The 18,266-nt window shown below is 44.6% G+C and overlaps 2 protein-coding genes across 2 annotated transcripts in view; both read left to right on the forward strand.

Annotated features, from left to right (window-relative positions):
- Window positions 1–2,325, forward strand: part of LOC117349255 (anoctamin-7-like) — a 37,952-nt gene extending 35,627 nt beyond the window's left edge. The window contains exon 23 of the mRNA XM_033922473.1: window positions 731–2,325. Within this exon, the coding sequence (XP_033778364.1) occupies window positions 731–762 (32 nt within the window). The 3' untranslated portion in view covers window positions 763–2,325. The remainder of the gene's footprint in view (window positions 1–730) is intronic.
- A 12,974-nt stretch (window positions 2,326–15,299) lies between these two features.
- ARHGEF19 (Rho guanine nucleotide exchange factor 19) overlaps window positions 15,300–18,266 on the forward strand; it is a 49,065-nt gene continuing 46,098 nt past the window's right edge. Inside the window, exon 1 of the mRNA XM_033922404.1 lies at window positions 15,300–15,597. The gene's annotated coding sequence lies outside the window, so the exon portion shown is untranslated. The remainder of the gene's footprint in view (window positions 15,598–18,266) is intronic.

The following is an 18,266-nucleotide window of genomic DNA, read 5'->3' on the forward strand; positions in this document are numbered from 1 at the left end:
TGATTTCACGTCGTTTATATGGACAATCCCAGAGGTTTTTGGCCTCGTAAAGACACCACTGCCAGCCTCTGCCTTTGGGAGCCCACTGCATCCTTGAGAGCTTCCTCTAGAACAGTTTACCAACACCCCCACCCTAGGGTTGCCAGATGTTTGCTGGGCAAAAAGAGGACGCGCAGCTCTTCCTCTGGTCATGCCCCGTTCCGCCCACAGCCCCGTCTTGTTCCGTCCTCCAATCCTGGCCCCACACAAACCTCATCTCTTTGGGCCAGCCTAGAGGGCATGCATGGATGCGACGTGATGACATCACACACACATGCGGATTTGCATGCGATGTGCGTTGCATCTGTGCATGCCCTCCAGATGCGGCCCTGAGCTCAAAGCTTTTCAAAACCCGGATAAAGTGCCGGGTTAAGAAAAGCCATCGGGACACCTGGACAGACCTCTAAAAAGAGGACATGTCCAGGTCAATCCCTCCCCCATCATCTGCTTTCTTTGTACCTTGTGCTGCATGGTCTGAAGACTGACTGTGTAGGCCTGGAAGAAGCAGTCTTGGAAGTTCCCTTCTTTTGTATAAAGGTGGTGTCATAAATGCAATGCTAACCCCTGATTCTGATATGGACAGGGGCTTTATATACCCTCTCGTTTCACAGGGGCAATCTGCTTTTGTGTAACATTTTCCAGTAGATTTAGTTATATTCTAATTCTGGTATTCAATTTCTTTCCTGCACAGCAAGTAGCCTTTCATCCCACAGCATGACCTAATGACCTCTGGGCTGGTTCCAGGTGCTTGAAGGAAGACAACTTTCAATGACCAGCATCATCTCAAGTTAGCCTTCTGTGCTGTGGGATGAAAAGCCTTATTCATCAAGATGGACGGCCACACGTCATTGCAAATTCTCATCTTGCTTGAGCAGCCCAAGGTGATCTCCGTTGGAATGAATCATCTATTAATTGAAACTCTTCAAATAATAAACATTCGACACAGTGGCCCCACCAGAGCAAATGTTGGAAAAATTAAGCCCACTTCAAGAATCTTTCATGAAATGTTATCCTTTGTCCAGATGTCACTTCCTGCTTTGGTGGCCAATCACTGTAACAGATCTGAAGCACAAGTTGCCATATTTGGTCGTATGTAGGGTGACTTAGGAAGAAGCCTCATTCAGAGTTTGGAGACCGATGGTGTTTTGTTGCATGGAAGGGACATTGTCTTCTAATGAAAATATTTTCTGTGTGAGGTAATTAACTGCATGTGTGCCTTGATACATCAAATACAGTAAAACCTTGGTTTGTGAGCATAATTCATTCTGAAAACATGCTTGTAATCCAAAACACTTGTATATCAAAGTGAATTTCCCCATAAGAAATAATGGAAACTCCACAACCCAAAAACTTTCATACAAAATACTATAAGTACTTGTATCGCTCATTTAGAACAGTCACTACACTCCTGTAGTGTCAGAGAGAGAAGAACCATCGGCTCAGCTGTGATGATGTGACGTGTGTATACTGTATGTACTCGTATTGCAAGATTTTCCTTGTTTAGAACAGTCACTACACTCTTGCAGCGTCAGAAAGAGAAGAACCATCTGCTCAGTTGCGATGATGTGACACGAGTATACTATTTGGACTCATATTGCAAGATTTTGCTTGTTTAGAACAGTCACTACACTCTTGCAGCGTCAGAAAGAGAAGAACCATCTGCTCAGTTGCGATGATGTGACACGAGTATACTATTTGGACTCGTATTGCAAGATTTTGCTTTTTTAGAATAGTCACTACACTCTTGCAGCGTCAGAGAGAGAAGACCCATCGGCTTAGTTGTGATGTGTGTACACTGCATGTACTTGTATTGCAAGACCTTGCTTGTATATCAAGTTAAAATTTAATAAAATGTTTTGCTTGTCTTGCAAACCAAGTTAATTGCAATCCAAGGTTTTACTGTACAACTTCCCAGCATTGCTTGCTCTCACCTTGTAGCTTTCTATCCTGTCACTGATCTTTAGATAATTGCACATATAAGATGGAGGACCAGAAATTTGTTACTAATGACTTGAGATATTAATAGGGTACAGAGAAGACTGTCAAAGGAACTTTTATGGATTAGAGATTCTCAGTGACTCCATCAGGTCTAGGAGATTCCATGGTGTGTGCTGTATTCTTGCTGTTGGGCTGGGGGTGGGGGGCAGCGTGACCTTTCTACTTCAGGATTATGTGAAATTACTGTGATGACACCATTGGGGTTAGTCATCCAGGTGGTCTTCAATGTGCAACAGAACAATACAAGTTGGATATGTTTGTCTGTTATTTATAACATTGGATTGGATGGTGGCACCAGATTCTCTAATATGAGACTGCATTGTACCCTTGGACGTTGAATATTTTCCTCTAGTTTTAAAGATTAAACAATGCTCAGTTTTAAGTTCTGGTCTTCTTTCTTCTACTTTTTTTTTTTTTTCAGATTTCAAAATTCTTGCAAAAGATGACAAATGTTTGTATCTTATTAAGGGGCTCGTCATTGGTCTGCCTACTCCATTTCTATATTAATTCTAAACCTACCTAAGGCATTGGTTTCTAAAGCATGAACCTTTGATTTTGATAAATATTGAGTAATTTTTCTTATTTTTACTGCAATTATTAACATACTGGTAGCAGAGGGTGACATATCCACTGATGTATAGTGACAGAATAGAAGGGGGACATGGCAGGACAGGATTGGGGTGCATTGGCAAAGCTTGTGGGGGCATCAGTCTTGTAATAGAAGGGGCTACCGTAAATCAACAATGAGGTTCGTGGACAGAGCCGTATGAGTTGGAACAGCAGGGGAGAGCTGAATATGGAGGTCTCGGTGGTGGAATAGCAGGGACTGTTCCAACCTCTATTAGTCATGCTGTCAGACTGATATTGAGGAGAAAATACTATGTGCTCTAGAGGAGAGCATAGTCTGGATTTGGGGGTGGAGAATGGACGCTATAGATGGGGGTGGGGAAGCCCAGGCTGGGGGTGTTGGGAGGTCTCTTTGCTTCTGTTAGCTGAGGTGAGTTGTGCACAGCCATAGTTCCTAAGTAGGGGTGATGGGTGGTGGAAAGGGGTGCAAAGATAGTTCAGGTTGGCGGTGTTGGTGGGGCTATTTGCGTCTGCTAATTGAGGTGAGTCGCGTGCAGACAGAGATCTTCCAGTTACAGCACAGGCCGGTGGTAAGGGTGTGGAGTGGAGATATTGGTAGGACTGTGTTTTTTCAGCTAGTGAGGTAACTTTTGTTCGCAAGAAAAACAGTGGATAAAAAATAAATACCCTGTAGTAACTGGATGGAGGCAGGAAAAAGAAAAGGGGCCAACGGGCATAAATAAAGAATGAAAAAGACTGTATCAAATTTCAGAAACAGAATGGGCCAGATGGACCCGACACGGTCCGTGTTTCGGCACTATGCCTTCCTCAGCAGTCCATATACTTTAGCAATGTGTACAAGATACAGGAGAAATGTGAGGCTAAACGATACAAGGCTCTTCATGAGAACACAACAGAGCAGTTCACATCAATCAAAATTAAAAATGAGTAAGGAAAGGATCAGGAAAGCCAGGGAGCTGGACTCAACAGCCTGCCTCAGGGTCACAGGTCAGTACAAACCTTCTGGTAAAGGTTACGTTAGAGAATGAGTGTTCTGGAGGCATGGGCCACCAAAGGAACGCACCTTGGTGTGTTTCAAAATGCGCTGAATGTGCAGCAGGTTGTGGTCGGTGGATCGGCTGTGACCTGCCTCCTCCCTTCTGCCTGCAATCTTCGGCCTGTCCCATGGTTGGGATCCAAAGGTCATCTTCGACCAGTGATGGACTATCGTCGGGGGTTCATCTTGGCCATTGTGTCCTGCTGTTGCTTTATACTGATTGGAACCCAATTGGACTTCTGTCTCTATTTTAATAATTGTTTATTCAGGTACTTTAGCTAGATTGTGAGCCTTCGAGACAGATAGGGAAGTTCTAAGTACCTAATTTTATCTGGGCTCCGGGGAAGGGCGGGCTATAAAAATGAATGAATGAATAAATAAATGTAGGGAGTGATGTGCTCTTTGTGCAATGCGTAAGGTTATAGGATGGAGGAGTGCCATGAATTAATGTCTTGTCTGCCATTTGCAACATCCTTCCATCATGTGCCAAGCTGCTCAGGCATCTTGCTGTTACTACAACAGATTCATCTGGAGTAATCTGAGGAAATACTTTTTTATGGAAAGGGTGGTAGATGCATGGAACAGTCTCCCGGAAGAGGTGGTGGAGACAGAGACTGTGTCTGAATTCAAGAGGGCCTGGGATAGGCACGTGGGATCTCTCAGAGAGAGAAAAAGATAACGGTTACTGTGGATGGGCAGACTAGATGGGCCATTTGGCTTTTATCTGCTGTCATGTTTCTATCCATCGTTGATGGCATCAACGAACATTTCCAACATTTAATAGATGCTTATTTTCCTGTTCATCTACTACAAAGTGTAGGTTCTCTTCTACACCCATCTGAAAGACAATTCAATTACCTTCCCAAATGATGTAAAAACAATAACTGAATCTTTAGGAAGGTTGTACCAAAACCAGATAGAAATGGAAGGCTCTATTTAGAAAAAGGGACAATATTCTGTACACTTTAATAAAAAAGATTTCAATATAAAATCATAAGTGTTTGAGGCTTGTGCAAATGGGGACAGAGACAGAGCCTACGGGGACAGGGGCAAACTTTTCTCTAGTTGATAACGCATTTCTGGCCCATATCCATTTGTGAACATCTTGGGTAAGTTTTATTTTACAGCTGTAGCTGTGCTTTACCTGCACCCATGTTTAAGGATCAGCTGCTTTCGATATGGGTTATGAAATACAACACATGTGGTCTATATGCTGTGTGTTATCAAAGCAGGTGGAATACGTGTGACATGCTTTGGAAGGCTGCCAGGAAATGGCCGACAGATTATAGATTCTATTTATTTCATATGCGGTAAACGAAGTGGCTTACAATTAAAATGAGAAAAGAATTCCATCATAAAAAGTCAAATTGGGGCACCGAGTACTCCAAACAAGCCACTAAAATTAATTTCCCTGTAAAATACAGTCAAAATCCTGGTGAACGAAGTATCACGTGTGCATTTGCTGCAGTTATGTGTGTTTTATGCTGTTTGTAGCATGTTGGGAAAAGAGTGAAACCATTGTCACATCAATCTATTTTTGCATATTACAGGCTTCTAGACTTGTCAGATCTATTTTTGTAAATGCAGCCTCGTTATCCATGCTTGGATGATCTGTGAAATCTGTAGATTGTGCTTGTGACACAGGTTGGGAGGGGAGGCTCTATCTGCAGTATCTGCCTGTCCAAGCCCAGAGGCAAACCCACCTGTGCAAAACTCTTCTACTCCAGACGCCAGCAAAGACTCTCACTTTTCCTCCCCCTTCCATCTCGGTCTCTTTTCCGTGTTCATCACTTTTCCTCCCCCTTCCATCTCGGCGTCTTTTCCGTGTTCATCACTTTTCCTCCCCCTTCCATCTCGGTCTCTTTTCCGTGTTCATCACTTTTCCTCCCCCTTCCATCTCGGTCTCTTTTCTGTGTTCATCACTTTTCCTCCCCCTTCCATCTCAGCGTCTTTTCCGTGTTCATCACTTTTCCTCCCCCTTCCATCTCGGCGTCTTTTCCGTGTTCATTGCTTATCATTATCTGTAGATGTCAGCACAGGTATGTCACAGCCTTCCTGCAAATATCCAGGACTCCCCCCTCCCCCCAGCTCTGTAATCCCAATGAGCTTCTTGTCCTAACCCCCACTGGACTCGCAGGCATCCACCCCAGAATGTCAACCACCCTGTGAAGTTCAGGTGTCTTCCTGGCAGCTGCCGTCACCTCAGTATCTGATTTCGGCAGGAATTGATTGATTTGTACAGACCAGCCCTAATTGAAGGACACTGGATTAAAATTATGGGTAGAGGGAGAAAGGAGGAACAGAGATGTCTGGAAAGAGAACAGTAGCCAACAGTGGCATAGTAAGGGTGATCAGCGGCAGTGCCTCTCCCCACCCCCTTCCCTTTTAAACTTCTCCAGCGTGAGCAGCATGCCCATGTTGGCATTGGCTCGCCCTTTGATGTCACTTCCTAGGTGTGGGTCCCGGAAGTGATGTCATAAACACTGCTGATGCCAACCTCGTGCTGGGGAAGTAAAATAAGGTATGGGGAAGGCAAGGGGCGCATGTGCGTAGGGGGGGTACCACACCCTCCTTACTACGCCAATGGTAGCCAAAGAAAGAACTGTAAGCCAGTAACCCATCCAGTCTGTGCAGCTGAAGCAATTCACATCACAAAAAACACCAGCTTCCCTGCGCTGCTTTTTATCCAGCCTCTAAACCACCCTGTTTCTACCACTGCCCTTCCCAGAGAGGGAGGGACTGAAAGAGAATACAATGCTGGAGTCTAGTCAACATGTCATTAGCAGATCACAGAATAACATTCCTTGAAAACTTTCAAGAAAGTTATATAAACACATGAAAGCTGCTTTAAAGAGGAGTAGTAAGCTGATGGAACAAGGGCACAACGCCTGGCAGGAACGATGTGGCACTGAGGTGATCTGGTGCTGTGTTAGATCAGCAGAGTCAAGGTACCAAGATGCATGGTACCAAATTAGTAAGTAGACGTGGCGCTAGGATTCGTGGTATCGGCTGTATAATACGTGTAGAGAAATGGCACCAAGATCCTCACAGGTAAATGCCAAATCAAAAGGAAAACCAGAGTCCAGAGGATGTAAGAACAATCCGCTACAAGATGCCCACCCCCCTCCCCCCGTGCTCAGATGACGCCTGCTCAGATCCACCTTTGCCATTTTCAGGGCTCAGTCCCCAAAAGAAGTCTGCCCTGCACTGGTCCCACTTCCCCAGCTATCAAGGTGTCATCAAAACCTACTCCAGCCCCTCTTGATCTGTCAGCCACCTTCAAAGTCCAGCCAGCATCACCTTCACATTCCCACTGTCTTGCATTCGTTTTCAAAGCTAACTCCAGCCCATCCTGATCTGCCCTGCCATCTACAGACCAGCTTCGGCTTCACCAAAAACAAAGTTGATACTATTTGGCATTCTGGATTCCTGTTACTTTCTGGGATTCTGCCAGATACTTTTGACCTGGATTGGCCACTGTTGGAAACAGGAAACTGGGCTAGATGGACCATTGGTCTGACTCACTGGCTATTCTTATGCTCTTATGTGTGCCAAGTACAGCACAATAGAGCCATTATGACATCACTGATGAGGTTGGCTCTTAGGCATTGATGGAATGAGGCATTATGACATCACAATCTCAGCTCTATGGGTTTCTGCCAGGTACTCGGGACCTGGGTTGGCCACTGTAGAAACAGGATGCTGGGCTTGATGGACCATTGGTCTGACCCACTATGGCTGATCTTATCTACCCATGTGGAGGCCCTCTTTGTAATTGTCCATGATACCATCTAGATGCTAAGGACCAGATTCTATAAGCAGTGCGGACAATTTGGCACTCAACATTATTACTTCTAGTATTACTAGACATATGCAGCACTATACATCAAAACATAGTAGATGACGGCAGATAAAGTCCCGAATGGTCCATCCAGTCTGCCCAACCTGATTTAATTTACATTTTTTCTTCTTAGCTATTTCTGGGCGAGAATCCAAAGCTCTACCCGGTACTGTGCTTGGGTTCCAACTGCCGAAATCTCCGTCAAAACCTACTCCATCCCATCTAAACCCTCCCAGCCATTGAAGCCCTCTCTAGCCCATCCTCCCCCAAACGGCCATATACAGACACAGACCGTGCAAGTCTGCCCAGTACTGGACTTAGTTCAATATTTAATATTATTTTCTGATTCTAGATCCTCTGTGTTCATCCCACGCTTCTTTGAACTCAGTCACCGTTTTACTCTCCACCACCTCTCTCGGGAGCGCATTCCAGGCATCCACCACCCTCTCCGTAAAGTAGAATTTCCTAACATTGCCCCTGAAACTACCACCCCTCAACCTCAGATTATGACCTCTGGTTTTACCATTTTCCTTTCTCTGGAAAATATTTTGTTCTACGTTAATACCCTTCAAGTATTTGAACGTCTGAATCATATCTCCCCTGTCTCTCCTTTCCTGTAGGGTATACATATTCAGGGCTTCGTGTCTCTCCTCATATGTCTTATGGCGCAAGCCTCCTATCATTTTCGTTGCCCTTCTCTGGACCGCTTCAAGCCTTCTTACGTCCTTCACCAGATATGGCCTCCAAAACTGAACACAATACTCCAAGTGGGGCCTTACCAATGACCTGTACAGGGGCATCAACACCTTCTTCTTTCTACTGGCTACGCCTCTCTTTATACAGCCCAGCATCCTTCTGGCAGCAGCCACTGCCTTGTCACACAGAAGAGACAGTCCCTGCTCAAGAGAGCTTACAATCTAGACAAACTGGACAAGAAGGTGCATCAATACAAGTGCTCATGTGAGAGAATTACAGAGGGAATGAGAAGACTGATATTGGAACTTAGCAGGTGGGTTGGAGTTTGGAATTGAAAGCATTATTCAGGGCAAGCACTCTTTAGGCGCTGAATTTGGCACTCAACTTTGGGTGTGAGGACTTACACCAACGAATCCAGCAGATTCACTTAATTTGCTCTTTTGATGTCCCATCATTCCTTGGGAACGTCAAAGCAGTTTGTACTAATAAAGCAACAACGCTGTCCACATCAATAATACAATTTGCATTATTGTTCAAGCAATTGAAACTAATAAAGATACGTTCAAATAAAGCAAAAAAAAAAAAAAGGTACCAATAGAAAACCCTAACAATAACCCCCCCCTCCCAGAAGAGCCAATTTGGGGCAGAAAGTAACACAAAATAAGACCAGGGAACATAAAAGGAAAAGGTCGTGAGGAGAGAATTATGTCTGAAATGCTGACGGTGGTGGGAGGGTAAAAAACTGAAAAGTGAATTATTGGCAGAGGAGCTGAGAAGATCCCAGGGAACTGGAAGAAGATCAGACAGACTTCCCAGACTGAAGTGCTCTAAAAGCCAGGAATAACATTTTAAAACAATCCTCAAAAGCTAAAGAAGCCAGTTGTGGGAAGTCGGAAGAGGAGTTACATGGTCATATCTTTAAGCACCACAAAGAAGGTTGATGGCCATATTTGGTGTTAGACCATAGTCTAAACAACTCAAGAGCAACTGAAGGTCCTTTCTTTCAAAGAGGGGCTCAGAAATAAACCTCACATAAAAAGAAAAATGATTTCTTTACTAGATCAGAAATAGATCAGTTAAAATGTAGCTGGGTCAAAAAGAGAAGGGGTGGAAATGTGAACATAAGGGGTCCTAAAAGTCTCCTACCACTTACTAATAGTCTTCTAAGTCCCTTGCTGCTGATGTGCTGAAAGCAGTTAGCATAGCAGGGTTTAAAAAAAAGGCTTGGATAATTTCCTAAAAGAGAAGTCCATCGGCCATTATCGAGATGGCTTGGGAAAATCCACTGCTTATTCCTAGGATAAGCAGCATAGAATCTGTTTTACTACTTGGGATCTTGCTAGGTACTGTTGGAAACAGGATACTGACTTGATGGACCTTCAGTCTGTCCCAATATGGCTCTTATTATGTTCTTATGTGAGCCAAGTATAGGGCAATCAAGCCATTGTAACATCACTGATGAGTTTGGCTCCGAGACATTGGTGGAATGAGGCATTGTGACATCACAATCTCAGCTCTGTACTCTTTGGGTTTCTCCCAGATACTTGGGACCTGGGTTGGCCACTGTTGGAAACAGGATTCTGGTCTTCGTGGACCTTTGGTCAGTCTCAGTATGGCAACTCTTATGTTCTTATGTAAGAAAGGAAAATGTATAGGGTTTTGGAAGTGGTCTTAAAGAGGAAAGAAATTTTTATATAGCAGGGGACCCTGGAAGGTTCTCAGCACTTTTCCTTCTAGCTCTCCTCCACAGGGAGTGGCTGGGACTCAAGGACAATATTCCCAGGTCTTTCGGAAAGAGAACAGTCTGAAGTTCCCAGAGGATCCTCAGTGAGATAGAATCTGCAGGTGATTTGGTATAAGACAGGATTTAGTAGTTCCATTTCTCACTCCTAATCTGCACTGGAGATGGTGCTATTTGATTTCAGAATGGATAGCGAGGAAGATGGCTGCCAGACTGGTGATGCCACTGCTTATTGGTAACTGCTCCACTTGGTTGTTTAGGACTGTCATGGTTTGGGTTGCTTTAGGACCCTTGGGTAAATAGAATAGGAGAATGTGAGATTCCACATTTTAAAATACAAGGCAGATGTAACAAATTGGTCTGGGGTCCCTCACTAGGCACCACTTTGCACTGCAGAGGGACCAGAAGCACATGTGGCAGGGGTGGCAGGCACTGCTCTACCAGCAGGGGGATTACAGGGTTCTGGGATGGGACCAGCTAAGCTGAGAGGCCATTAGCCTCTGCAACACTCATTCTCCCAATTACTTCTACTGCCAAAGACTCACAGGCCAGTCCAGGGTCGTTACTGAAAGTCTTCAGTAGATAAAACTCATGTTACAGCTCACTTTGTCTTTCTGATTTGGACATCCTTTCAAAAATAACCCCCTACATAACTGGTTGACAGCACCCCCTGTGGGAAAGGCGGATACTGCAGAAACTGTGAATTACCCCCACCTCAGCATTCCTTTCTCATGTCCTACAGTGCCTCCTGCTGGAACTGCGGGAGTTGTGAGCAGTTGGTGATATATGGATTTCTGCACAAGGCTTCTTCCATGACTGCTGCTCTTTCTGTATCTGTGTGCGTGTGTGTGTATACCGTGTGCTTCTGTCTGCTCTGTGCTTCTTCTGGGTGTGAACAGGGAATTTGGTTTTCCAAGTCTGCCATCTGCTTTTTCTCATAAACACTGAAGTACAACAGAGTAGGGTGTGGAAACCTCACTTACGCAGGGATTTCTTTGATCAGACTGAGGCCATTTTCAGTAGGGTAGATGCCACATCCAAAGATCCACCTCCATCCCAAGTTTGGACCTGATTGGGTGTCTTTTATGGAAGAAGTTGTCCATTTTGAGCTCTAACTCAAAAATGATAAAAAGATATTATTTTTTAAAAAGGCAGAACATTCCTCATGCTGCTTGAGTAGAAAGTAATTCTCCTTTGCTCCACTCTCCTAGCAGGGGATGGATGTAGCAGCTGGTGCAATCTTCCCCCCGGGCCCTGAATAAAGACCTGTGGGCAAGGCATCAGTTGAGATGCCACAAGAGCCAACTGTGAGACGCTGCCATTCAGGACTTGATGTGGGACTTGGATTGAATTACCTATAAACAAGAGGAAATGTTCTATGATGTTCTTCAGCAAACACTGATGGGAAGGATGGCCTGGGGGACCAGACAGGGGAAGGGTTTTAAAGCTGCCGAGTTGGCACTCCGCCCAGCAACATGTGAAAATGCAACTTTGCCATTGTGACAGGCATTGGACAGAAAGGCGAGGGTGGGCAGCTCCCTGTGCTCTACACAGGCTTCATACCTGAGCAGCTGCCGTGTTTGCATCTATGTAAGCGGAGACTGCATGTCCCAGGTGTCCTTTCAGTCCTCCGCCACAGTGCTTGCCATCTGCAGGGGGAGGACCGGTCCCTGAGGAGGGACAGTTGATGAGCATCTGTCTTCCTAATTCTTACGTTTGTAAGTCTGAGGAGGCCGGGACTCCTGGGCTGGGCAACTGGAAACCATGTTATTAGGAAAGGTGCACAGGAGCTATGATTGAATGAAATAGTGATTATAACTTGGTAGAAAGACACGGGAAGGCTTTGCTCGTTCTGGTAGAATTAATGCGCATTTTAGTTCTTAAACCTTTGGTCTGACTCCATAGGACTATTCTTATGTTCTTATTTCTGTAGTGCAGACATTTGGATGCTTTGACAATCTTTATGTCATAAGAACATAAGAATAGACTTACCGGGTCAGACCAATGGTCGATCTAGTCCAGTAGCCCATCCAGGCCACTAGTACCTGGCCAAAACCCAAAGAGGGATCTTTTTTAATCAAAATCCTACTCAAAAAGAGACAAGTACAATATGTAGGGTTAAAGGATAGTTCATAAATAATTAGATATTACATAAAATATATACCTTTAAGCTGCCTTTTTTATTTAATGATATTACTTAACTTTTTTTAATATATATAAATCTTTTACATACACCCGATTACTAAACCCTCAAGCAATGACCTAGAAGGATGGTTGGTGTCCCCATCTAATCTAAAAATTCATTTCTATACAGCATAACCAAAAAGTTCAATGCGGTTCACTTAAATTTTAAAAATACCATACCAAATGATCAGATTGATTAAATACTACACAGATGAGTTTTCAATTGCTTTCTAAAATCATAATAAGACTTATAACAAAGTAGCAGAAGTTTGAGTTCCCTGTCCCAAAGAGCTGCTTGGTAAGCAAGCAGACGATGATGCCATTTTTTATACCAACATTCACTAAATTACAGCAATCGGATACAGTGGTATCCTTCACAGCCAGGTATTTTTATATACAGCAAATATTGAGAATCGAATCGGTTTACAAGTCACATAAACAGCGATAAACTCTATCACATAAACATAAAATCAAACAGTAATCAAAATAAATGCCTTTCAGCCAAAAGCAAGTGATCCAGCACCCTTCCAGAGCGCTTTACTTTCAAAGCGCTGAACGTACGGCTGGCTTCACCATTTTCTGTGAGCAGCTGCCTGGGAGGATACTCAAGGATCCATCAGCCCACTGAGGGTGGGGCAATTTCAAACAACTGGGTGAATGGTTTTGGTGAATTGATTTCGTTAGGGCATAATTGCGCACAATTTTAATGGAAAGGAAGCGCTGGAATTAGGGGACTTACGATGAAGATGAAAGGGGATAGACTCGGAGTAACTTAAAGAAAAACTTCATGGAAAGGGCGGTGAAGGCGTGGAACAGCCTCCCAGTGGAGGTGGTGAAGGAGATGGCATGGGTGGGATCTTTATCTGCCTTCAATTTTCTATTACCTACATATGTACAAATGAATCCATGCTACCGATCCAGGGCAAGCAGTGGCTTCCCCCAAGCCTTTCTCAATAACAGACTATGGACTTTTCCTCCAGGAACTTGTCCAAACCTTTCTTAAAACCAGCTACGCCATCTGCTCTTACAACCTCTGGCTTAACTATTCTCAGAGTGAAAAAAATTTCCTCCTATTGATTTTAAAACTATTTCCCTGTAACTTAAGAACATAAGAAATGCCTCTGCTGGGTCAGACCCGAGGTCCATCGTGCCCAGCAGTCCGCTCATGCGGCGGCCCAACAGGTCCAGGACCTGTGCAGTAATCTTCTATCTATACCCCTCTATCCCCATTTCCAGTAGGAATTTGTCCAATCCTTTCTTGAACCCCAGTACCGTACTCTGCCTTATAACGTCCTCTGGAAGCGCATTCCAGGTGTCCACCACACGTTGGGTAAAGAAGAACTTCCTAGCATTTGTTTTGAATCTGTCCCCTTTCAACTTTTCCGAATGCCCTCTTGTTCTCTTATTTTTCGAAAGTTCGAAGAATCTTCATCGAGTGTCCCCTAGTCTTTGTAATTTTTGACGGCGTGAAAAATCGATCCACTTGTACCTGTTCTACTCCACTCAGGATTTTGTCGACTTCAATCAGCCATCTCAGAAGTCCTTCATAAGGTACTTTGTCAAATGCCATTTGAAAATCCAAATACACAAGATCAACCGGCTCACCACAATGTTTCATCGGTTTTTAAGCTATGGCTCTAATGAAGGATAATGGATCTTTCTTTGTAATCTAATCATGTAAACCAAGTCGAGCTCCTCTTTCTAGGAGATGATTCGGTATATAAGACTAAGAATTAGATTAGATTTATCTTTTCAAAGAAATGCAGTAGATTGGTGAGGCAAAATTTCCCTTGACTAAAACTATGTTGACTTTCTCTCATTAATCCATGCTTACGTATATGTTCTGTCATTTTGACTTTATAATAATCTCTACCATTTTGCCTGGCACCAATGTCAGACTCATTGGTCTATAATTTTTTGGATCACCTCTGGAACCCTTTAAAAAAAATTGGGGTTACGGTGACCACCCTCCAGTCTTCCAGTATCATGCTGGATTTTACAGATAAATTATAAATTACTAAGAATAGCTCTGCAAATTCATTTGCAAGTCTATCAGCACTCTGGGATGCATACCAACCAGTCTAGGTGATTTGCTACTGTTCAATTTGTCAAATAGCCCTATTACATCTTCTGGAGTTACAGAGATTTGTTTCAGTTTCTCTGACTCATCAGCATTGAAGTACCATTTCTGGTACCACTTATAAGAAAAGTTTTCTTTATAGAGGCCTGTCAAAAAAGCTGAGTGGACTAGGCCTAACGCTTCCCTGTGGCTGAACTGAGATCAGTTGCTTTGGTGGAAGACCAATGGCATGAATTCAAGTTCATTAGGTGGGGCTGAGTGTGGCAAAGTGAACTGAAGACTAGAGGATGGAGGAGGGTCAACAAACACCTACACAAAGCAGGAGAAGGGAGAATCACTCTTGTGCCAGTGCAGCAATAATAATAATAATACAGTAATTCTATTTCTTGTGTTATAACTTGCAGTATTCATGTCCACCAGTGGCTGAAGCTCTTTCTAGAGCTGCTCTCGGTATAGCTGGAGATGCTGGGCCCTTCCTGTTCACCTTGTGAGTGCTGAGCCAGCAGCACAAGCATCCAGAGTCCAGTTCAAACCCCAAACTGGATCCAGATTTACCTAGTGGAGTTGACCCAGGCTTGTATTTAGCGCATTGCATGCAGGGACTTGTAGTTTTACTTTTCTTTGGGAATAAAATAAAGCAATGAGAACTTCAAATCCCTGAATGCAATGGGGCAAAGTCAGACCTGGATCATCCTGTCAGGAAAATATGGAACCCGTTTGCAACCCCCTAAAAACAGCTCTCCTGTTTGCCAACACACAGCCGCCTCTTCTGCCCCTCCCCTGCAGCCTGTTTGAAGCCCCTTCCTCAGATTAAAGGACAGCCAGAGCCCTCAGCCTGCCTTTCTCATCCCCAAGCTCTGTACACAAAATCTCCCTGTTCCTTTCAGACCTGACAAACCAGTTCTCTGGGGGCTTTGTGTGCATGAGACACGTTTCCTAAGAAGGGGGGCAGAGGGGAGAGAAAGTGGAGGGGGAGGGCAGCTCTCCAAAAAGAGCAGACAAGTTAGTACAGGGCCTGCAGGCTGCTCACTCTCTCTCTCCTTTCCTCCCCATCTCTTTGGCAGTGAGCAAACAGTCAGGGGTTTCTAATCTGTCTCGCACATGCCTCCCAGCATCAAGGGCTGTGCCAACAGGTGCTGAAGATGAGATGATTAGGTGTCTCCAAAAGTGAGGAGAAGGGTGAAAGAGACTGAGAAAGACAGACAAAGAGACGCAGAGGAGCTTGTCTCCATGTGAGAAGGGCTTGCTTGGCTGTTCCTTTGTCTCAGGCTGAAGAAGTGGTAGCATCGGCTGTGGGACAGTGTTCCGGAGGACACCAAGGAGTGAGGTTGGACCTGGAGGCCACAAAGAAGTGAAACTGCAGCGAGAAGAGACAGAAAGCCACCCCAAATGAGGTACTGTAGGATCTTCTCACTTCCTCAGCCATATGCCAGATGACTCTTTCTCTCTCCAGAAGGCAGTGGGCATTTCATGCTCTCTGATGCTGGTTGCCTCTTCTCCTTGTATGGAAATCCTGCTCTCTAGGTTACTGGTTTTCTGGACTCATGCCACCTTCATTTTTTGAACAGGATGGGGGAAAAAGCCTGCTGGTTTCTGGGGTACTGAGGATGCCTGGTTTGTGGTATGTTCAGGGGGTGGGGGCGGAAATCTCCAGTTTGTGATCGTGTGGAATTCTCAGTCCATCTGTGTGTATAGACCCATTCAAGGCTGCAAGTTACCCAGTTCAAAGAGGGAGCCTTTTGAGCCAGTCCTGGTTTTGAACTTACATCCTAAGCAGTGTGTGGAATTTGCAGTCCTTGATTCTACCCTTTGAGAACAATACTATAGGTCCCATAATGCACTGGGATAGGGTTGTCGGAAATCTAGGACTGGCCTAGATCCCCTCTCGGAATAGGTAGCTTTGTGTTTAGGTCAGCACAGCGGAGCACATGGGGCGAAGGTGGGCGTGTGAGGGGTACGTTCTGGAGCCACTGCATTGTTTTTCAAGAATCTGCTAATTAATGTGTAATATTCCCAGCACATCTATTCCTTGCTGAATTGGACTGTAAGGCCTCTTAAGCAGAGAGCTAAGAACCTATTATACCTGAATATAAGGTACCGCTAATTGAAGCTAAGGTGAGAGAGATTACCTCAGCCAACACAGCTCTGCAATAGGATTAGATTTGCCACCTAACCCCAGGACAGCTGAACAGGCTTACCCTATTGCATGTGTGGATTTGAGAGGAAAGCAGAAGACTGTGCGGTGGGGTGGGGGTGGGGTGGGGGTGGGGGGGTCTGTTTAATTGATCGATCCAAGGTGATGTGACAGCTCTACACAGGTGGGAAAACTCAGGGAAGCTGTAGGCCAAGCCTGGATTTTCTATATGCCCTTTGTATTCTGGGATATGTAGTTCTGATTTCTAATGGTTGCTGATGGAAAATGCAAGTACACGAGCTGTTCCAGGTTAGCACTACAGAAACATGATGGCAGATAAAGGCTAAATGGCCCATCTTCTCCTCTCCCTGTTGGCTAAGGCTCTTAACATTTGCATCTCCTCTTCCTATAGGTTAAGGCTCTTTACACCTACATTGTGAGGTCATAGAGTTTTATGGTTATAGAAACATGATGGCAGATAAAGGCCAACTGGTCCATCTGCAACATCTACTATCTCCTCCTCTCCCTATTGGCTAAGGCTCTTAACATTTGCATCTCCTCTTCCTATAGGCTAAGGCTCTTTACACCTGCATTGTGAGGTCATAGAGCTTTATGGTTAGAGAAACATGATGGCAGGTAAAGGCCAAATGGCCCATCCGCAGCATCCACTATCTCCTCCTCTCCCTAAGAGATCCCAAGTGCCTGTCCCCCCAGGATGACAGCTGATGAGAAAGGAGTGGATGCTTGATTTCAGCTCGGACACTTTCTGTCCTCTGTACATAGATGAGACGGTCCTGGAATAACTGTCCACACTAGGACAGGCTGATGATACAGTTTGTCCATACTTAGGCTTACCGTAAGGCTCCAGAAAGAGGAGGACTGATTCAGACATCCAGGTTTTACTTCTGTTGAAAGCACTGGAAGTAAAACCTGGATGTCTCAATCCATCCTCCTTTTTCTGGAGCCATATGGTAACCCTAACCATACTCCCAGGTATCCTGGCTTTGACACTTGCCAGAGGTACAAGGTCCATGCAATTGCTTCTATCTGCTTTATGTAGGAAGAATTTCTCTTGAAAAGAGCACATGAAGGTTGTGAAAATGAAATCTGAGTGTTTTTCCTTGCTCAGCTTAACTGGGTCCCTCCCTAGGTAGGAACGTCTCAGTTCACTGAGACTAAAATTGTGCACATTGCCATGATAATCTAGTCGTTGAGGCAGAAACCAAACAAGGCAGTCTGAGGGTAATTTTCAAAGCCATTTGCCCTGTCTGAATATTTACTATTAATTATTTCTAGAGTGCTACCAGACGTCCCTGCTCGAAGGGGCTCACAATCTAAAAAGAAAATTTTATTTTATTTTTTAGGTATTTATAATACCGCCTACCAAGCATTTCCCCTATCTGTCCCAGTGGGCTCACGATCTACCTAGCATACATGGGGCAATGGAGGAGCCGTGTGGGATTTGAACCCACAACCTCAGGCTGCTGAGGCTGTAGCTTTAACCACTAGGCTACTCCTTTCTCCATGTTTACTCATCAGAACAGCTAAAACGTACATGTAGGGTTTACAAGAGGGTCATTTTGGTTTTATGCCATCACCCCACGGGTTACTCTATGTTAAAGCACAGGCACTAACAAAATGGTACAAGCTTGTACATATATGTGCTAACACTGCTCCTGATCTATCCGCCAGAAGCTCTGTCACTTAACCCCTAGTATAACCCTTATCACCTCTCGGTTAGACTCGCAGATCTTCCATGACCATCTTTCTCCCCTTCAGTCTGTTCAAAATTCTGCTGCACGACTTATATTCTGCCTGAGTCGCTACGCTGACATCACCGCTCTCCTCAAGCCACTTCACTTGCTCCCCAACCGTTTCCGAATACAGTTCAAACTTACAAGTGCATTCAGTCTGTAGCCCCTCAATATC

This window comes from Geotrypetes seraphini, chromosome 15 (assembly GCF_902459505.1).
Source record: "Geotrypetes seraphini chromosome 15, aGeoSer1.1, whole genome shotgun sequence".
NCBI lineage: Eukaryota > Metazoa > Chordata > Amphibia > Gymnophiona > Dermophiidae > Geotrypetes > Geotrypetes seraphini.